Source organism: Mauremys reevesii, linkage group 14 (genome assembly GCF_016161935.1).
Source record: "Mauremys reevesii isolate NIE-2019 linkage group 14, ASM1616193v1, whole genome shotgun sequence".
In the NCBI taxonomy this organism is placed as follows: Eukaryota; Metazoa; Chordata; order Testudines; family Geoemydidae; genus Mauremys; species Mauremys reevesii.
The window spans coordinates 617908-638891 of NC_052636.1; the positions used below are offsets into that span (position 1 = coordinate 617908).

General features: G+C 65.4%; 2 protein-coding genes across 5 annotated transcripts; one reads left to right on the plus strand and one right to left on the minus strand.

The window, feature by feature from the left end:
- Positions 1-1627: 1627 nt before the first annotated feature.
- Positions 1628-4247, minus strand: ADAT3 (adenosine deaminase tRNA specific 3). 3 transcript variants are annotated; one of them, XM_039499972.1, is made up of 4 exons: positions 4109-4247; positions 3898-4024; positions 1970-2706; positions 1628-1933 (listed from the first exon to the last, which is right to left on the minus strand). In XM_039499972.1, the coding sequence occupies exons 1-4, from the start codon at positions 4109-4111 to the stop codon at positions 1691-1693; spliced, it is 1110 nt and encodes a 369-aa protein (XP_039355906.1). In that variant the 5' UTR covers positions 4112-4247; the 3' UTR covers positions 1628-1690. The 3 variants fall into 3 exon arrangements, with proteins under 3 accessions (XP_039355906.1, XP_039355904.1, XP_039355907.1); XM_039499970.1 differs by having other exon boundaries at positions 1628-2706; XM_039499973.1 differs by lacking the exon at positions 3898-4024 and having other exon boundaries at positions 1628-2706; positions 4109-4241.
- On the plus strand, positions 4172-20752 carry LOC120381814 (dnaJ homolog subfamily C member 3-like). Of its 2 annotated transcripts, none has more exons than XM_039499952.1 (12): positions 4172-4190; positions 5687-5797; positions 6092-6216; positions 8795-8869; positions 9026-9169; positions 9848-10029; positions 10224-10343; positions 11050-11155; positions 16636-16756; positions 17768-17900; positions 19334-19482; positions 19586-20752. In XM_039499952.1, exons 2-12 carry the CDS (start codon positions 5731-5733, stop codon positions 19726-19728), a joined length of 1365 nt encoding a protein of 454 aa, XP_039355886.1. In that variant the 5' UTR covers positions 4172-4190; positions 5687-5730; the 3' UTR covers positions 19729-20752. The 2 variants fall into 2 exon arrangements, with proteins under 2 accessions (XP_039355886.1, XP_039355885.1); XM_039499951.1 differs by having other exon boundaries at positions 4175-4333.
- Positions 20753-20984: the final 232 nt, after the last annotated feature.

The following is a 20984-nucleotide window of genomic DNA, read 5'->3' on the forward strand; positions in this document are numbered from 1 at the left end:
GTCTGTTTCCACCCGGCGCAACCAATCAAGACGGTGAAGGTGAGACGCCATCACGAGCGCTACAGGGAGAAACCCACGGCAGGCGGGTATCGTGTTTATGAGTAAGCTCAAAGCACGAGTCTGGTCTAGCAGGAGAAGCCAAGGAGTCGCCCGGGCTCCTTCGCTGCGGAGTGTGGCTTGTGTCGTGAAAAGGGGACTACGGCCAACCTGGCTGGAAAACAACTGAGACGTCACGGGGCGAACTCAACTTCGTTAGACAAGGCGACAGCATTTGGTTCAGAAAGTCGAGGCTAGAAGGAGGCATCTTACGGATTTATTTTACTGGGAACCGTTCGTTTCCGGAACTTTGACTCGCAACTTTTCAAATCGCTCTGCTTGGTGAAATAAACGTTCCCTTATGACCATTGGGAGGCTGGCAGCAGTGCCAGCTCATGCCAAAACCCCGCATCGCTGGAGCCATTGAGAGAGATCCCTGGCGTCCGACGGCCCAATTTTGGAGTCTTGGGGAAAGTATGAGATCTTGGGAGCCAGCCCCCTAAAGGGGTCACTCCCAGGGGACTGGATGCTGGCTGGGGCATAGACCAGACCCTGCAGACCCATAACAGCCCCTTTGGCTACAGCATCACGTGGAGTTGTCTGTCCACTCTGCCCCCCGGATCCTTTTCAGAGTCCCGTGTCCCCCAGTCTGTAGCCGAGCTCTTTGAGTCTCCCGTCCTGTCCCGCGGGGCTTTAAATCGGTTACTCCTGTGCAATTGCCGGGATCAATCAAGCTCGTCATCTTATAGCTGGCTGCGGAGAATCCTCCAGCCAGTGACCCGTGCCCCACGCTGCGGAGGAAGGCGAAAAACCTCCAGGGCCTCTGCCAATCTGCCCTGGAGGAAAATTCCTTCCCGACCCCAAATATAGCGATCAGCTAAACCCTGAGCATGTGGGCAAGACTCACCCGCCAGCACCCAGGAAAGAATTCTCTGCCGTAACTCAGATCCCATCCCATCTAACATCCCATCACAGACCACTGGGCATATTTACCTGCTGATAATCAAAGATCAATTAATTGCCAAAATGAGGCTCTCCCATCCTACCATCCCTTCCATCAACTTATCAAGCTCAGTCTTGAAGCCAGATGTGTCTTTTGCCCCCACTGCTCCCCTTGGGAGGCTGTTCCAGAACTTCACTCCTCTGATGGTTAGAAACCTTCGTCTGATTTCAAGTCTACACTTCCTAGTGTCCAGTTTACACCCATTTGTTCTTGTGTCCACATTGGCGCTGAGCTGAAATAATTCCTCTCCCTCCCTGGGATTTATCCCTCTGATGTCTTTATAGAGAGCGATCAGATCCCCCCTCTGGCCCGCAAGGAGCGGTGGGTGGGGGACTGAGGAGGGACGCAGCGAGCCAGCGGCAGGCTGGGGGATGAGGAAGGATGCGGTGGCGGGGGGGCCCCGAGTGGGGAGAGGGCGGGACCCGGGGCTCGGTGGGGGCAGAGTGGGGGTGGACTGTGGGCGGGGCCAATGTGTCCCCATATTTTAGTGTGGTGATCTGGTCACCCAGGAAGCCCCCCCAGCCCAAACGGGCACAGATTTGGTGGCCGACCCCCTCCCCCCCGGCACATAACACAGCCAGATCCCCATTAAAACAACTTTATTTAAAATCCCCCCCATGTCCAGCTGGGCTTGTTAAAACAGACGGGCTACTAGCGGGCAGCGGGCTCCCGGCCCAGGCGGCGGCAGGGCCCCTCCAGGACGCCCCGGAAGACCTCGTAGCGGTGGTTGAGGTCTGGGCGGCCGTGGAGGCGGTAGCCGGAGCCCAGGGCGCCGTGCGGGGAGGCGGCGCCGTAGAAGACCCGCTGGATTCTGGAGTGGACCAGGGCCATGGCGCACATGACGCAGGGCTCCCGGGTGAGGTACAGGTCGTAGCCGGTGCAGATGTAGGGCAGCCCCTCGCCGGGCAGGGGGCAGCTGTCCAGGGGCAGGAAGGAGCAGGCGGGATAATCCCGGTAGCTGTAGGCGCCTCCGCCCTGGCCGCGAGCCACCAGGTCGATGCAGACCATGGCGGCGTGGAGCAGCGGGTGGAGGCCGTTCCGGCAGTCGTGCCCCACCGCCAGGACCCGCCCCGTGGCCGGCTCGACCACGGCGGCGCCCGCCGGCACCATGCCCAGCTCCGCCCCCCGGCGGGCGGCCCGGACGGCCTGCTCCATGTGAGCTTCCATGGCCGCCTTGTCCTGGGGGGTGAAGAGGCGTCCGGCCAGAGCCCGGCTGGTCCGTTTGTTCTCGTGGAAGGCGGTGGGCCAGTGCCGGGCGGCCGCCTCGAACTGGGGCCGGGTGAGGGGGGCCCGGGCAGGCACCTGCACCAGGAAGGGCTCCCCCAGGCCGTGCACGTCCACCCGTCCGGCGGGGAGGAGCTCCGCCAGCGGCTGCGAGGCGCCCGGCGAGGGGCCGGCCGGGCAGAGGAGCACCTCCAGCGGCTGGGTCCCCCCCCGCGCCCGCACCCGCTTCAGGTGCGGGAGCTCCGGCAGGGGGCGGGCGGCCGCCAGCTCCCGCACCAGGCGGGACGTCTCGGTCCGGAGCAGCACGGGGGCGGCGTAGGCCGGGGTCAGCTCGACCTCCTGCGACTCCAGCTCGGGCAGCACCAGCACCGGCTCCCACGGGGGGTCCGCCGGCTCCTCCATCCTCCTGCGCTTGCAGTCTGGCTCCATCGCCCCCCGGCCTGCTGGGGAGAGACGGGGGGAGTTGGGGGGCAGGGGAACGGCTTGGACATGGGGCTGCAGCACCGTGTCGCGGGCCAGCCCCTCGCTGCAGCCCGGGCCCCTGGATCCAGCCCTGCGGGGTCCTCACCCCTCAGGATCAGCCCCCAATCCTGACCCTCCAGTGCTCCTGAGCAGGGGGCTTCTCCCCCCTTCTCCTCCTGGGACTCCCATTCCTACGACCCCCCAGTTCCCCTTCCACACTGGGGGGACGTCGGCAGCCCCCACCCCCGCTTTCAATGTAGATCGCCCCAATGCCTCCCCTCCCCTCTACAAAAGGGGCTTTTCAGTGAGCCCCTCCTAGCCCCCCCCATCCCTTTCACATAGGGGGCTCTCCTCTCCCACTGACCCATCCCCCTCCCTCAGCCCCAGACCCCTGCCCCCTCCATGTGGGGGGCTCCTCCTGAAAGACCCCAACCTTCCCCCCCAGCCACACACCCCTTCCCTTCCTGGGGGGGGGGCTGTCTCTCCCCTCAAGGCCTTCCCACCCACCTCCCTGGAGGGGGGGGTTCTTCAGATACGTCAACTCCCCCCCAGCCACCCCTTTCCCTCCTCAGGGGGGTTCACCTATGACCCCCCCAGGAGGGACTCCCCCCAATGAACACCCCCTTCCCCTTCATGGGGGGGGAACTCCCCTCCCTCGGCCCCAGTGATCCCCCAGGCACTCCCCACCCCCCCATGCAGGGAGGCCCCTCAGTGACCTGCTCCCTGCCCCCTTTCACATGGGGGGGGGCTCCTCTCCCCAACACGGGGGGGGGCTTTCCCCGCCCACTTGGGGGATCCACAGAAATCTCAACTTTCCCCTCCCAGCCCCCAACCCCAGCCCCTCCCAGGACCCCTTGTCCCAGCCCCCAAGATCCCCCTCCCAGCCCCTCCCAGGACCCCTTGTCCCAGCCCCCCAGAACCCCCTCCCATTCCAGCCCCTTGTTCCTGCCCCCCAAGATCCCCCCTAGACCCCCTGTTCCAGCCCCCCCAGGACCCTTGTCCCAGCCCCCCCAGAATCCCCCCTCCCAGCCCCCAGGACCCCTTGTCCCAGCCCCCAGGACCTCCTCCCAGACCCCTTGCCCTCCCAGGATCCCCTCCCACCCCCAGGATCCCCCCTCCCTGCCCCCCAAGATCCCCCCCTCCCAGGACCCTCCTTCCCCTCCCTCACCTACCTCTCGCCCCCAGTCCAGGCCCCGCCCCCTGGCGCCCATTGGCTTCCGGCGCTGCCCGTCTGCACAGGGGAACGTCCCGATTGGTCAACCGCGCCCGGCGGGAGGGAGGGGAGGGGAACGCGGAAGCCTGAGAGAGAGAGAGAGCGCGTGGGGCCGCGGTCCTCCGGGGCATAGAGGCGGCCGGCTAGAGCGGAGGGGGCCGCGCCCGTACCATAGAGCGCGGCGGCCAGAAGGGCCGGCGGAAGTGACGCCGCTACCACGGAGAGGCCGGGGCCAGAGCGGCCGGAAGTGCGGTATGCGGAAGTGCGGGGCTGGCGCCGGAGCGGGGGTGCTATGGAGCCCGGGCGGGGAGCCGGGCCGGGGCTGTGGCGCTGCGGGCGGCGGCTGCTCTGGGCCGCCTCCCTGCTCTGCGTCCTGCTGGACCTGCAGCTCCCAGGTAACCATGGCAACGCGCCGGAAGTCCCCCTCCCGCCCCGTGTGCGGGGCCCCCTCCCGCGCGGCTAGCCCCGCCCCTTTCGCCGTTGGCCCCGCCCCTCCCCGCAGGGCCAGCCCCCCGCGCGCTCCCGTCTGGCCCCGCCCCCTGGGCCGCTCCTAGCCCCGCCCCCACCTGGACGACCACCCTCTGACCTGGCCCCGCCCCCTCCCTTCTGACCCCGCCCCTAGAGCGAAGACCACCTTTGCATTGGCCCCGCCCTCTCCCTGCTGGCCCCGCCCCTTGGGCCGCGGCTAGCCCCGCCCCCCACCTGGATGACCATCTGACGTCTTAGCCCCGCCCCTCCCTACTAGCCCCGCCCTCTCCACCAGCCCGCTGCTCTTTAGCTCCTCCCACCTGCTGCTGGCTCCTCCCCCTAGTGCTCCCCCCTCCCCCCCGCAGAGCAGGGGAAGCAAGTGTGAAAAATCGAGGGGGGGGGCCATAGGCGCCTAAGTAAGACAAGGCCCCCAATGTGGGGACTGTTCCTACCAAATGGGGACAGCCGGGCACCCGAGGGACGCCACGGGCGGGTGCCCCCGTAATTGGCAGGGACAGGGCGGGGCCTGGAGCGTGGGGGTGGGGTCAGGAGAAAGGGGGTGGTGCTGGTGGGAAAGTGGCCGGAACGGGGGGGGGGGGTTGTGGGAGGGGGCAGGGGCTGGAGAGTGGGGAAGGCGAAGGGTTCCAAGACTGGGGATGGGAGGGGGTGGGATTAGGAGAGTGGGGGTGTGGCTGGTGGGGAAGGAGCATGGTCAAGAGAGTGAGGGAGGGGCAGGGGCAGGAGAGTGGGGGTGGGGTTGTGTGGGAGGGGTAGGGGCTGAAGAGTGGGGTGGGGTTGTGGCTTCAGGGCAGGTAGCAAGGGGGCAAGGCCAGGAGAGTGGGGGCTAGTGTAGAAGGGGGTTATGGGGGGTCTGGGCATGGCCAGGAGAGTGAGGGCAGGGCTGATGGAATGGGGCGTGGTCAGGACAGTGAGGGCGGGGCCGATAGAAAGGGCGTGGTCAGGAGAGTCAGGCTGATAGAATGGGGGTGTGGCCAGGAGAGTGAGGGCGGGGCCGATAGAATGGGGGCGTGGTCAGGAGAGAGGGCGGGGCTGATAGGAAGGGGGCGTGGCCAAGCTAGCAGGCAATGGACAATGCTGCTGCCTCGGGAAGCGGTGGAGGTTTTCCAAAGGAGGCCGGGATGCTTTAGACCCCCCAGATGCCGGATCTGGGGGGAGAGCGCCGAGGTGCCCCTGTGGTTCTCTGGCTCCCAGAGCGGTGCGTAGATCGGGGTCGGGGAGACGGGGATTTCAGTGACGTTGAGCCGCTCTGTCCGCTGCAGGTTTGCTGGCCTCGGGGCAGGCGGAGATCGAGAACCACCTGGAAATGGGGCGCAAGCTGCTGGCGGCCGGACAGCTGGCCGAGGCGCTGTCTCACTACCACTCCGCCGTCGGTGAGTGGGCGCGGGCGCGGGGCGGCGCCGGCTGGCCAGGGAGCACGGCGGCCGCCAGCCTCCTCCGCGCTCGCCGGGGTGCCCTGGGGACAGTGGGCAGGAACTCGGCGCCAGGGAGGGGTGTTTGGGGGGGGGGACAGCTGTGGGGCAGGTCCGTGAATGGGGCCTTGCGGTTGGCGGGAAGTGGCGGGGTGTGCAGGGAGAACAGATCTGGGTGGGGCTAGGCGACCGGGGGCGGGGCTAGGCGACCAGGGGCGGGGCCAGGACCCCGGTAACACATTCTCCCTTCTGCAGAAGGCGACCCCAAGAATTACCTCACCTATTACAAGCGCGCCACCATCTACCTGGCCATGGGCAAGTTCCGCTCGGCGCTGCCCGACCTGTCCAAGGCCATTGAGCTCAAGCCCGACTTCCTGGCCGTAAGTCCCAGCTGCTCTTCCCGCTTCGGGCTCGCGGGGTGACTGGCTAACGGTCGGTTCCTTTCGCCGCTCCCCTCCTGGGGGGCTGTGGGCCGGGTCCCTTCTGAACCGGGCCATGCTTGGCCCTCCAAGGCCGTCGTCTCAGGCCCCTCCCGGCTGCTGATCTGTTCCAGCCGGAGCTGGTCGGGAATTGCCCGATGGAGAATTTGTTTCGGTCAGAAAAAGGTGATTTGTTCTCAGGACGGCACCCCCGGGTCAGGTCCCCGCTCCCATAGCCCAGGCGAGTGGTCTCTATGAAGGACGACTGACGTACTTAACGCCAAGTGGGGAGACTGGCTCTCCCCTGGGGGGTCAGAGAGCTCAGCCCGGGGGGGGTGGGAGACCCAAATTCGTCAATCCCAAGGCCAGAAAGGACCACTCTGAGCATCTCACCTGTGTAATAAACGCCAGAGACCTTCCCCAAGATATCTCCAGGTTAAACTGCAGCAGCTCTCGTCGAGAAGCAGCCGATCGAGATTTAAACACGGCCGGGGGCGGTCGGTGGTTTCGGTAGTGAGTTACCCCCACTGTGAAAAATGTACGCCTTATTTTCTGACTGAATTTGTCCAACTTCAATATCCAGCCATCGGAGCTGGTTAGACCTTTTTCTCCTAGATGGACGAGCTAGCTATTATCACGTGGCTGTTCTCCCCATTGGTGCTTATAAACGGTGGTCAGGTCACCCCTTCATCGTCTCTCTGATCTGTTTAGCTTGACAATCTCCTGCCATCTCTCGTTCTCGGGCATGGTTTCCAATCTTCCAATCGCTCCCGTAGCTTCTCCGGTTCATCCACATCCTTCTGGAGTGGTGGAACCCTGCGGCTGGACGCAGGATACCAGCAGCGACGGTCGCCGAATACAGAGAGAACGTTACCCACTCGAGATTCCCCTCTCGAATCCCTGAGCCGAAAACCGTGCAGATCGGGGACTCGAACCCAGGTCTCCCTTGCGCTAGCTCTAACCACTAGGCATTGGCTATCCTAGGCGTTCTCTCTCTCTGCCTGAGCTCAGACACAGCTGTTCAGAATGATTCCCGGCCAGCACTGAGCTGCCAAAACTGATTCAAAACCGGTTCGGCCGGATGCGTGTTGACATAAACGTGTAAATAGTGTTGCCGTTCTGCTTTTGTGGCCAGAACAAGGTAGTTAAGGCACATGACTGGGAGAGCTCGGGGGATTCGCCCGACTGCCTCCCAGCTGGGCCTGAGGCCAGGCCCGGCCTCTTTTGGTGCCTCAGTTTCCCTCTCTGGGGCTAACCACACTCCCTGCCTGGGGTTAACTAGGGTCTGTGAACTGCTTTGGTATGCCGGAGGTGCAACAGGGAGAGCCAGCTAAAACCCTGAAAATCCGGCTGCCTGTTTTTAATTCTCCCTAAATATGTTTTTTTTTATGGCCAGGGTTTTCAAGGTACCTAAGGGAGACACCACTGAAAGCAGGTTGCGATTTGCAAAAGCTCCTGCTTGAGGCAGCGTGGGCTAGTCTAGAGACCCGGATTCTGTTCCCAGACCCTGGGCAAATCACTTTGCCTCAGTTTGTCCATCGGTCAGACGGGGCTAATGGATTCCCCATCACTGACCGTTTTAAAATCAAAATGGGAGGTTTTCCTGAACGGACTCCTCTTTGAAGCAGAGCAGGCCTTAGAGGGGATGTCGAGGCTGCGATAAAAACCTCACAGCCCTGAGTCTCAGTACCCTGGGCAATTAATTTGGGCTAAAAGTTGCCGGGCAGACATGCAGGATCTGAGAGCCAGGACTCCAGCTAACCCGAAGTGGCCACACTCCAGTTTTTAGCCCCGCGAGCCCGAGTCGGCCGACCTGGGCTGTGCCGTGGGTCGCTGATTGCAGCGTACCGGGACCCTGGGAGGAAATGGCTGGTTCTGATTTTAAAAGTCACTTGGGCCAGATTTTTTTGTTTTTTTTTTTTAAAGGTAAGAATGCCCCTAAAAATCTAGCCGGGGGGGGGTTCTCAAGCTGGGGGTCACGAGGTTATTACAGGGAGGCTGCAAGTTGCCAGGCCTTCTGGTGGCCAGCCACATACGGGGCTGACCATCCGAGCCCTTCCGAGCTGGGTGATCGGAGAGAAGCAGCTGCTGACCGAAGGCAGCACTGCCCCCCAGCAGCAGCGCAGAAGTAAGGGTGGCCTGGTATACGGGGGGAGGGGGAGTCTTCAGAACCTGAAATATTTTCCAAGTGGGTCCCAGCAAAAAAAAAAAAAATGTGAGAACCCCCGTGCCTCAGTTTCCCCGCTCTGTCAAACAGGGATAATGACGCTGACTCTCCTCTGGCACGGGCGCTGCGCTCCATAGACGAAAGGCGCTAGGTCCGAAACGTTAAGATAGCCTTGACTTTCCCGTGCCACGTAGGCTCCTTCCTCGGCTGCTTTAGCAAACCTCCCCCCGGGAACGTGGCACCTCCGTGGTGGCGGCCGTGAAGGCCCCGATTCGGCGAGGCGTCGGAGCACAACCCGCCGGGCTTAAGCGTTAAGAACTTTCCCTCGGTTTGAATCACTGGGAATCTGCTCTCGCTCTCTCTCCTCCCCAGGCCCGGCTGCAGAGGGGTAACGTCCTTCTGAAGCAGGGGAACACGGAGCAGGCCAAGCAGGACTTCGAAGCCGTGGTGAGTGCCGCGAGAAGGGACCCCCCTCGTGAGCGGCGTGGGAATGGAACCTCGGTCCCCAAAGGGCACTGGCTGGGGGACCCCCTCCGGGCCTCTGCCAATCCTTGTTGGTTTTTTCCCCCCTCCCCTCTGCTTCCCCCTTTGCGCCCCCCGCAGCTGCAGAGCGACCCCGGCCACAAGGAGGCTCAGACCCAGCTAGCCAGGCTCACCGAGCTGGAAGTGAGCATGCAGGAGGCCCGGGCGGCCTATCAGAGGACAGACTACGCGGAAGCCATCGGCATCCTGGAGCGAGCCGTCGAGGTATGTGCTGGGGGGTGGGGGGAATTGCGCCGTCTCCGAGCTGGGGAGAGGGGGCGCTGCCGGCCTGAGCCGTTCAGAGGTGCTTTGACCCCCGCACGGGTCACTCTTTGGTGCATCACAACCCGCTTCACCTGTAGGGTCCCAGCCGGGACTACATCTCCCATGATGCACCATGGCCACGGACTCCGAGAGCTGGAGGCTGCCCTGATATCTGCCCTGGGAGTCTGGTCTGAACTACATCTCCCATGATGCACCACGGCCACGGCCTCCCACGATGCGTCCCCTCACCCTCCGAGAGGCGGAGGCTGCCATGATATCTGCCCTGGGAGTCTGGTCCGAACTACATCTCCCATGGTACACGGCGCTTGTGGGGAGGGAAGGTGAGGCATGATGGGAGTCCCTGGCTGTGGTGCATCATGGGAGATGCGGTCCGGCCGGGAAGCCCCGCCCATCGCAGAGAATGGGGAGATGGGGCACCCGGCATACAGTTCCCACGGGGCAATGCGGCAGCATTTCCAAACGCAGCTCCCTGTGCAGTCCCCCTGGGCCGGCCCTGCCTCAGTTTCCCCGCTCTGGTGGAAGGACACCATAAAGCCGCCTTTCCCAGGGTGCAGTTCGCCCTCAGGCCAGGCGGGGTCCAGCCCCTCTCACCTTTCCCCTTTGCTCCCTCGGCCGCAGATCTCCCCGTGGAACCCCGATGCCAAGGAGCTGCGCGCCGAGTGCCACCTCCTGCTGGGGGACTATGGCCAGGCCATCCTGGACCTGAAACCCACCACCAAGCTCCGCGCCGACAACCGGGCGGCCTTCCTTAAGCTCAGCCAGCTCTACTACGGCCTGGGGGAGCACCAGGAGGCCCTGGCGTGAGTTGGGGGGGCACGAGGCGGCGTGGGATGTCTGGGGGCGGGTACGGGGAACCTCCCCCACCAGGCCACCTTGAAACCCTGCCCCGGAGGTGACAGGCTTTGGCTCTGAGCCCCGCCGGGATCTCGGAGGGTGGGGGACCCCCGCGTCTCCCAGCCACCCGCCCCACCTGTCCCCGGTCTCCCCTCCCCAGGCAGGTGCGTGAATGTCTCAAGCTGGACCAGGACGACAAGGCTTGCTTCGCCCACTACAAGCAGGTCAAGAAGCTCTCCAAGCAGCTGGAGTCGGCCGAGGAGCACGTCCGAGCGCAGAGGTGACGGCCCGGCCCGCCCGCTTCCCATAAAGCCGGGGGCCGTGAGAGGCGGGGTCCTCCCAGCCGGGTGGGCCGTGGCTCCAGGGGGTGCCTTGAAATCCCCCCCTACCCCTCCGCTGCATCTCTGGGGAGCAACCCCTGGATTGCTGGGAGTAGTGGAGGGGCTGAGATGCAGCCACCTCTGGGGTGGGACCTGGGAGCTGTTTATATCGGGACCCCTCGCCCAGCACTGAGATGCGGCCACCTGGGGTGGGACCTGGGAGCTGTTTATATGGGGACCCCTTGCCTAGCGCTGACATGCGGCCAGCTCTGGGGTGGGGCACGGGGGCCATTTATACAGGGACTCCTCGCCCAGCTCTGAGATGCAGCCACCTCTGGGGCGGGGCGGTGGGGGGCTGTTTATACTGGGACGCCTGACCCAGCGCTGAAATGCAGCCGCCTCTGGGGTGGGACTCTCTGGGGAGCAACCCCTGGATTGCTGGGAGTAGTGGAGGGGCTGAGATGCAGCCGCCTCTGGGGTGGAGCACAGGGAGCTGTTTATACAGGAATCCTGGGGGCAGGCGGGTATTCTGGGATCTCGCCCCCGGATGCCCCCCCCCCCCCCCCGGCTCTAGGTCTGGCGTGTTCTGGGTGCTCCGTTCCCCTCCCCGCCCCCTTGCCCGCTCGAGCCCCGCCGGCGGGTGACCCGTGCCGTTCCCGGGCCCAGGTACGAGGAAGCCATCGACAAGTACAAAGCGGCCATGAAGACGGAGCCGCAAGTGGAGGTTTATGTCGTCAAGGCCGAGGCGCGCATCTGTCACTGCCTGTCCAAGGTGAGCCCGGCCTCGCGCCCGCGTCCGCCCCGCGTGCTGCGGGGAGAGCCTGTGGGAGCGCCCCCCGGGGGGTGGGAGACGCAAACAGCGGGGTTGGGACGGCTGTATGGGCGCGGACCCCTCGCCCGGTGCCGAGATGCGGCCATCTCTGGGGTGGGGCAAGGGGGCTGTGTATTCACAGATTCCTCGCCTGGTGCCGAGATGCGGCCACCTCTGGGGTGGGGCACGGGGGGTGTTTATACACAGACTCCTCGCCCGGTGCTGAGATGCGGCCACCTCTGGGGTGGGGCACGGGGGCTGTGTATACAGGGACCCCTAGCCCGGTGCTGAGATGCGGCCACCTCTGGGGTGGGGCACGGGGGCTGTGTATACAGGGACCCCTAGCCCGGCGCTGAGATGCGGCCATCTCTGGGGTGGGGCGCGGGGGCTGTGTATTCACAGATTCCTCGCCCGGTGCTGAGATGCAGCCACCTCTGGGGTGGGGCGTGGGGGCTGTGTATACGGGGACCCCTAGCCCGGCGCTGAGATGCAGCCACCTCTGGGGTGGGGCACGGGGGCTGTGTATACGGGGACCCCTCGCCCGGTGCTGAGATGCAGCCAGCTCTGGGGTGGGGCGTGGGGGCTGTGTATACGGGGACCCCTAGCCCAGCGCTGAGATGCAGCCAGCTCTGGGGTGGGGCACGGGGGCTGTGTATTCACAGATTCCTTGCCCGGTGCTGAGATGCAGCCACCTCTGGGGTGGGGTGTGGGGGCTGTGTACACGGGGACCCCTCGCCCGGTGCTGAGATGCGGCCACCTCTGGGGTGGGGCGTGGGGGCTGTGTATATGGGGACCCCTAGCCCAGCGCTGAGATGCAGCCAGCTCTGGGGTGGGGCCTGGGGTGGGGCACGGGGCTGTGTATACACAGACTCCTAGCCCAGCGCTGAGATGCAGCCAGCTCTGGAGTGGGGCACGGGGCTGTGTATACACAGACTCTCGCCCAGCGCTGAGATGCAGCCAGCTCTGGGGTGGGGCACGGGGGCTGTGTATTCACAGATTCGTTGCCTGGTGCTGAGATGCAGCCAGCTCTGGGGTGGGGTGTGGGGGCTGTGTACACGGGGACCCCTCACCTGGTGTTGAGATGCAGCCACCTCTGGGGTGGGGCGTGGGGGCTGGTTACACAGGGACTCCTAGCCCGGCGCTGAGATGCGGCCAGCTCTGGAGTGGGGCGCGGGGGGGTGTATACGGGGACCCCTAGCCCGGCGCTGAGATGCGGCCACCTCTGGGGTGGGGCGCAGGGGGTGTTTATACACAGACTCCTCGCCCGGTGCTGAGATGCAGCCAGCTCTGGGGTGGGGCGTGGGGGCTGTGTATTCACAGACTCCTCGCCCGGTGCTGAGATGCGGCCACCTCTGGGGTGGGGCACGGGGGGTGTTTATACACAGACTCCTCGCCCGGTGCTGAGATGCGGCCACCTCTGGGGTGGGGCGCAGGGGGTGTTTATACACAGACTCCTCGCCCGGTGCTGAGATGCGGACACCCCTGGGGTGGGGCGCGGGGGGTGTTTATACACAGACTCCTCGCCCGGTGCTGAGATGCGGCCACCTCTGGGGTGGGGTGTGGGGGCTGTGTACACGGGGACCCCTCACCTGGTGTTGAGATGCAGCCACCTCTGGGGTGGGGCGTGGGGGCTGGTTACACAGGGACTCCTAGCCCGGCGCTGAGATGCGGCCAGCTCTGGGGTGGGGCGCGGGGGCTGTGTACACGGGGACCCCTCGCCCGGCGCTGAGATGGGGCCAGCTCTGGGGTGGGGCGCGGGGGCTGTGTATACGGGGACCCCTCGCCTGGCGCTGAGATGCGGCCACCTCTGGGGTGGGGCGCAGGGGGTGTTTATACACAGACTCCTCGCCCGGTGCTGAGATGCAGCCAGCTCTGGGGTGGGGCGTGGGGGCTGTGTATTCACAGACTCCTCGCCCGGTGCTGAGATGCGGCCACCTCTGGGGTGGGGCGTGGGGGCTGTGTATTCACAGACTCCTCGCCCGGTGCTGAGATGCGGCCACCTCTGGGGTGGGGCACGGGGGGTGTTTATACACAGACTCCTCGCCCGGTGCTGAGATGCGGCCACCTCTGGGGTGGGGCGCGGGGGGTGTTTATACACAGACTCCTCGCCCGGTGCTGAGATGCGGCCACCTCTGGGGTGGGGCGCAGGGGGTGTTTATACACAGACTCCTCGCCCGGTGCTGAGATGCGGCCACCTCTGGGGTGGGGCGCGGGGGGTGTTTATACACAGACTCCTCGCCACATTTCCTAGATTTCGTCGGGTTTGAGGCCAGAAGGGCCCATTGGCTGTAGCCGGGTCTCCTAGCCACGGGCCGTTCCGTTCCCCCTGGGCAGAGTGCGAAGCATTTCGCTCCTCGGCAGGACCCGCCTGGTGTGCGCCCCATGCCGAGCCGAGGCCCCTGCGCGGCAGGGAATTGAGCGGGGAGACCCCCCCCCTTGGGTCCCTGCCGATCTGACCTGGGGTGGGGGGGAATTCCCCTGGTGAGGGCTTGGACCCTGCGCTTCTCCAGCAGGCGGCGGCAGGACACACACACACACGGAGCAGGGCCCGTCCCCTCCAGCAGGGGGCAGCAGAGACACACACACACACACACACACACACACACACACACACACACACACACAAACAAACAGCAAGGCCCGTCCCCTCCAGCAGGGGGCAGCAGAGACACACACACACACACACAAACAGCAAGGCCCGTCCCCTCCAGCAGGGGGCAGCAGAGACACACACACACACACACACACAAACAGCAAGGCCCGCCCCAAGCAGGGACACACACACACACACCCACACACACCGGGCAGGGCCCGTCCCCCCCAGCAGGGAGACACACACACACACACACACACACAGCAGGGCCCGTCCCCTCCAGCAGGGGGTGGCAGAGGCGCGCGCACACACACACACACACACACACACACAGAGCAGGGCCCATCCCCTCCACAGGGGGCGGCAGGGACACACACACACACACACACACACACACACACACACAGAGCAGGGCCCGTCCCCCCAAGCAGGGACACACACACACACACACACACACACAGAGCAGGGCCCGTCCTCCAGCAGGGGCAGCAGAGACACACACACACACACACACAGACACACAGACACGGAGCAGGGCCCGTCCCCTCCAGCAGGGGGCGGCAGGGACACACACACACACACACACACACACACAGAGCAGGGCCCGTCCCCTCCAGCAGGGGGCAGCAGAGACACACACACACACACACACACACACAGAGCAGGGCCCGTCCCCGCCAGCGGGGGCGCGCAGGGACACACACGCACACACACACACAGAGCAGGGCCTGTCCTCCAGCAGGGGCAGCAGAGACACACACACACACACACACACACACACAGAGCAGGGCCCGTCCCCTCCAGCAGGGGGCAGCAGGGACACACACACACACACACACACAGAGCAGGGCCTGTCCCCTCCAGCAGGGGGCGACAGTGACACACAGACACACACACACACACACACAGAGCAGGGCCCGTCCCCTCCAGCAGGGGGCAGCAGGGACACACACACACACACACACAGAGCAGGGCCCGTCCCCTCCAGCAGGGGGCAGCACATACACACACACACACACACACACACACACAGAGCAGGGCCCGTCCCCTCCAGCAGGGGGCGACAGTGACACACAGACACACACACACACACACACAGAGCAGGGCCCGTCCCCTCCAGCAGGGGGCTACAGTGACACACACACACACAGAGCAGGGCCCGTCCCCTCCAGCAGGGGGCAGCAGGGACACACACACACACACACACACACACACACACAGAGCAGGGCCCGTCCCCTCCAGCAGGGGGCAGCAGGGACACACACAGACACACACACACAGAGCAGGGCCCGTCCCCTCCAGCAGGGGGCAGCAGGGGGACACACACACACACACAGACACAGAGCAGGGCCCGTCCCCTCCAGCAGGGGGCAGCAGGGACACACACACACACACACACACACACACACACACACAGAGCAGGGCCCGTCCCCTCCAGCAGGGGGCAGCAGGGGGACACACACACACACACAGACACAGAGCAGGGCCCGTCCCCTCCAGCAGGGGGCAGCAGTGGGACCGGCTCAGCGCCTGCTCCCCCCCCCCCGCTCTCTGTAAAGGGGCTGTGCGAGCTCTGTGATTGGCCGTGGCGCTAAGCCCCGCCCCCTGCGGGCGGCCCGTAGGCCCCGCGCTGGTTCCAGGGGTCGCGGCAATTGGGGAGACGGGGCAGAGCCCACCAGCGGGTGCTTGTGCTCCCCCAAAGCACAGGCTCTGGGCCTGTCCTGCGCTCGCTGGGCCTGGCTCCGGGTGCCCCTCTCCTGGGGTTAGGACGGGTCCGAAATCAGGGGTTCGTTTCCGGCCGGAAAATTCAACTTTGGGTACAAAAAATCAGGTTTTTTTTCCCTCCTCCCCCCAGTTTCGGCACCTGCAGTTGTTCTGGTTTTCTGATGGGAAATCCAAACTATCCTAGGATAGGAGAGACCCTGCCTGCAAAAACACCCCCCCCTCGGGGGGCTCTCGGAGGTGCTGGCCAATTACCCAGTCGCCCGACTTGCGGGAATCCCAACTCCTGGGTTCGATTTCTGGTGCGGCTGCGGTGGGACCGACGGCAGCGCGTTCGAAAGCCGCCGCGTGCTTCCGCCCCCTAAAGCGACTCGGTCGAAAGGCCTCGCTTTTGAAAACGGTGCCTTGACCTTGCATGCCTCAGTTTCCCTCCGTGACATGGGGAGAAATGACCCTTCCCTGCGCTGCCGTGGGGCCGGTGAGGGAGGGCCTCCGAAGGCGGGCGAGGGGCTGGCGCAACGCAGCTCCGTCGGGGGGCTGGGTGCTGCCGGCGGAGCGAAATATTGGGACAAATTGCGTCTCGGGATGTGGGACCACCAGCCAAATATGGGGATGGTCACGATTTTAGCGGGACGTCTGGTCACCCTCTGTCTCCCCCCGTGTGTGCCCCACACGCCCGAGTTTCCCAGGGTAAGCGGTCCCCACACTAGGGGGGGTCCCCGGGTGGCGAATGCGGCTGGATTAACACCCCCGGGGTGTGTTGATCTCCCGCCCACCAGCGCGGGCCGACGGGAGAGGGGGCGGTTGCGGCGGGAACACCGGGCGTGTGTCCGGGGAGGGAGCGGCACACGCCCAGAGCGGGGTGGTGGGGGGCGTGGGGCGTGTCTGGGAGGGCTAATGGGTCACATCCCAGAGAGGATGGGGGGGACATGGCTCAGAGAGTGTGGGGCACGGGTCTCGGGGCCGTGGGGGGGTGTCCTGGAGATGGTGGGGGCAGTCGTGCCCAGCCCAGACAGCATGGGGCGGAGGATCAGTGGGGCGTGGCGGGGATTGGAGTGCAGTAATCTAGAGGGGTGGATCAGCCCCACGGCCGCAGCCTGACCCCCCTCTCCCCCCTCTCCGCCAGAGCAAACGGCCGCAGGAAGCCGTCGAGGTCTGCACGGAGGCTCACCAGCGGGACCCGCGCAACGTCTTCGTCCTGCGGGACCGGGCCGAGGCCTACGTCCTGAACGGGGACTTCCAGAGAGGTAGGGGGGCCCGGGCGTGGGGCCGAGCCGGAGCAGCCCTCTCCCCGTGGGGAACGTTCGGGGCCGGCTGCCGGCGATGCCGCCGCCCTCGGGGAAGGAGCCCCCGCCCCCGTGCTGGCAGGCAGCGCGGCCTAGTGGCTGGAGCACCGCCCGGGGGGTCGGGACTCGTGTAGCGGGGCGGGTCTGGGAGCCCGGACTCCTGGGTTCGCTCCCAGCTCTGAGGGGGAGTGGGGTAGGGCCAGTGCGTGTGTCCTGGAGAGGGTGGGGGTGGGGGGCATGCCTGGGAGCCAGTGAGGTGGGAGGGGGTGGGAGCCCGGACTCCTGGGTTCTATCCAAGCTGGGGGAGGGGAGTGGTGTGGGGTATAGTGGGGGCAGGGCAGGGGGAAGGGCTTTTTTGCCAAAATTTTTCAGTGGAAAATCCCCCCCCCCTTCAAAAAATGGGCAGAAATCGAGTCTGGACTAATTCCAGCTGAAAACTGGTACCTCCTGGGTGACGTCGTTCTGGGGCCGGGGGTCCCCTTGTGAGACTGCATATCCCATGATGCTCTGCAGTCCTCCCTCTTGCGGGCGGGAGGCATTGCCTTCTGGGAATTGTAGTTCGGGGTCCTTATGACTCCCACGACACCCCCCGCCCCCGATCTACCCCCTTCGAGATGGGAGGCGGGGCGGGCGGGAGCTGTGTTTGCGGGGGGTCTCCGCCTTCCACGAGGCCCCTCCGCCAGGGGCTCCCACGCTGCACTACAGCAGCGGGGGGGAGAGACCCCGGAGCATCGTGGGCGCGTCCCGCGGGGGCCCTCCATCTCCCATGATGCACCGTGATCGCCCCTCAAGGGAGCGCCGTCGCCGTGGTGCATCTTGGGAGCTGTAGTTTCCCCGGCCCCGCGGAGGAGAACCGGGCACCCGAACGCCCGCGGGTGGCAGTGACGGCTCCGGGCCGGTCCCTTGGTGCAGGGAGCCGGGCCGCGCGCGGGGAGCCGGGCACGGCGTGAGGCAGCTCTGCTTGCTCCGCAGCGGTGGAGGATTACCAGGCGGCCAAGGAGCTGGACGGGGAAAACGAGGAGGTGAAGGAAGGGCTGGAGCGGGCCCAGAAGCTGCTGAAGCAGTCGAGGAAGCGCGACTACTACAAGATCCTGGGGATCCGGAGGTGGGGGTCACTGGCCAGGCCGGGGTTCGAACCGGCGGTGTGGGGGAATCTCCCCTCGCGGCTCGCAGTACGGGGGCTATGACACCCGCCACCCGACGGGCCAGGGGGAATTTGTCCCGCATCGACGTCCAGCTGCTGGGTCTGAGACCTTCCCTGGATCAGAGCCCGGGTTCTGTGCCCCATGGAGGTGCTTCTAGACGGGGGGGGGGGTCCCCTCACGGCCCCCCCGCCCTCCCCCACCTTTACCTAGAGCGGCTCTGGTTCCCCGTTCCCGGCCAATGGGAGCTGTTGGGGCGGTGGCTGAAGCACAGCAACACCCCCCCCCCCCCACACACACACCCCGTGCCCCTGCTCCCCCACGTTCCAGCCGCTTCCCGGAGCGGCGCGGGGGCAGGGCGGGCGGGGAGCCTGACCTGCCCCTGGTGCGCGCCGGGCCGGAGCCCCCCCCGAGCCCCTCCTGCAGTCGAACCCCCTGTCGGAGCCCTTGCTGCACCCTGCACCCCGACCCCCTGCCGCACCCCTCCTGCACCCCGATCCCCTGCCCTGAGCCCCCTGCCGCACCCCTCCTGAACCCGATCCCCTGACCTGAACCCCTGCCACACCCTGCACCCGACCCCCTGCCCTGAACCCCCTGCTGTACCCTGCACCCCGACCCGCTGCTGCACCCCTCCTGCACCCCAACCCCCTGCCCTGAGCTGCCTGCCACATCCCACACCCTGAGCCCCCTGCCACACCCTGCACCCCGACCCCCTGCCACACCCCTCCTGCACCCCAACCCCCTGCCCTGAACCCTCTGCCGCACCCCTCCTGAACCCGATCCCCTGACCTGACCCCTGCCCTGACCCCCAGCTGCACCCCGCATCCCTCCTGCTCCCCAACCCCTGCTCTGAGCCCCTGCCACATCCCACACCCTGAGCCCCCTGCCGCACCCTGCACCCCCTGACCCCCTGCCACACCCTGCACCCCGACCCCTGCCCTGAGCCTCCTGCTGCACCCCAACCCCCTGCTGCACCCCGCACCCCTCCTGCACCCCGACCCCCTGCCCTGACCCCTTGCCGTACCCCTCATCCCTCCTGCACCCCACACCCTGACTCCCTACCACACCCCACACCCTGGGGGCAGGGAGGGGGCGGAGCTGGGGTGGGGATTTGGGGGAAGGGGTTGGAATGGGGGCAGGGAAGGGGCGGGCGGAGGCGGGGCAGGGGCGGGGCCTCGTGAAAGGGGTGGAGTGGGGGCGGGGCAGAGGGCGGGGGGGGGGGGGGTGTCAGTGACGCGGCCCCCGGGCCAATGCACTAGTCCTCATGTGGCCCTCGTGGTCCTTTGAGTTTGAGACCCCTGGGCTGGAGTCTCTGGCGGCCCGGCTAGTGTAGACGGGACCCCCCCCCTCCAATCCGCGCTCTCTGTTCCATGTCTCCCCCCCCCCTCCCCCCCAGGAACGCCAACAAGCAGGAGATCATCAAGGCCTACCGCAAGCTGGCCCAGCAATGGCACCCCGACAACTTCCAGTCCCCGGACGAGAAGAAGGAGGCGGAGAGGAAATTCATCGACATCGCGGCCGCTAAGGAGGTGCTGACGGACCCAGGTAGGGGCTCGGCCCTGGGGGCCTGGCAGAAACTCTCTCCTCCCAGGCCACGGGCAGCAGTGCCTAGTGGGGAGGTCCTGATCCCCGCCTTTCCCCCCCCCAGACATGCGGCAGAAGTTCGACTCCGGAGAGGACCCCTTGGACCCCGAGAACCAGCAAGGAGCGGGAGGGCACCCCCAGCACTGGCCTTTCGAGTTCAACCCCTTCGGCTCTGGCAACTTCCACTTCAAATTCCACTTCAACTAGCGCGGGGCGGGAGGACGCGCTCCGGCCTGCGCGGCGAGGGGGGACCGGGCCCGACGGGCTCCCCTGCAGTGACTCCGGCCCACGCCCCGGAGCCGCTCATCGCCTCGACCGTTTCCTGCCACGTTTCTCTCCGGCCTGGGAACGGGGCCGGCTCCGGGCCGTTGGCTCTCCCCGCGAGAACGAGATCGTTTTGCCGCCTCTCTCGGGTGCGCCAAGAAGGCCCGCGAGGGTCGCTCTTTCTGCGCTGAACTTCTCGGCGAACCGGTTCGATTCGCTCCGCCTGCGCATCGCGTCTTCGCAGCCTGGAGCGAAACAGGTTTTAATTCGCTTCCCGCCGGCGGCGCGCGATGGCTAACGCCCAACGCACACTTAGGAGAAAAGCGGTCGGCGTTGAAGCTTCGGCGCCAGCGTCGACTGGAAATTTTCCCCTCCAAAGGAGAATGATTTGCCCCGGGGGGCGTCTGCCGCACGGGAAACGCGTCTGCTTTGGAAAGTTACGGCTTTTGGTCGGAAAAACATATGCCTCAGAAATGACAAATTTTCTATTTGGCCTCATGGGGGGGGCCCATTGCCTCCTATGGGGTTGGCCTGCGTCTCCCATAGGGGCTCCCATAATGCACTCCTCCCCCTCCAGTAGCGGCGGCAGTGGTGCATCATGGGAGATGGAGTCCAGCCCAGAAAAGGGGGGCACGAGGTGCTCGAACTACATCTCCCACGAAGCTGCCACCCCGTCCCAATCAAAAATCGGGCGGCTTTTGAATTCCCGCCAGGACATCGAAATTGTCCCGCAGGAAAATTTAAGACAAAACCAGTTTTTTTTTTAAATTTCTTCATTTTTTTGTTGCGATTTTTCGCAGACCCCTTTTCCTTTTTCCTGAGCCCTCCCCCGCCACGTCAGCGGGGGGCTGCAGGGCACGGGACCCACATAACCGACCTCCAACGAGCCCTGGAAAGCCGGCCAGGCATTTCAGCTCAGAGTCTGGGGGGGGGGAATATTTGCTGGATTATTTATTAGTATTTTTTTAATGAACCAAAAAAAGCCTTTCCCCCCCCTTAAGAAAATCTCCTTTGCACAGTCATGAGCTCTGGCTGAAACCTCACCCCCATTCCAGGAAAATTCCCTGATCTATTTTTCGCAGAAGAAATCAAATTTGTTTCCCCTTCTTGGCAAAATCCCGCCCCGGCCTTTGTGTCGCTAACAAAGCCGCAGCCGCCTTCCTAGCTCCCTGTTCGGGGTCCCTCTCGGGGGGCTGAGC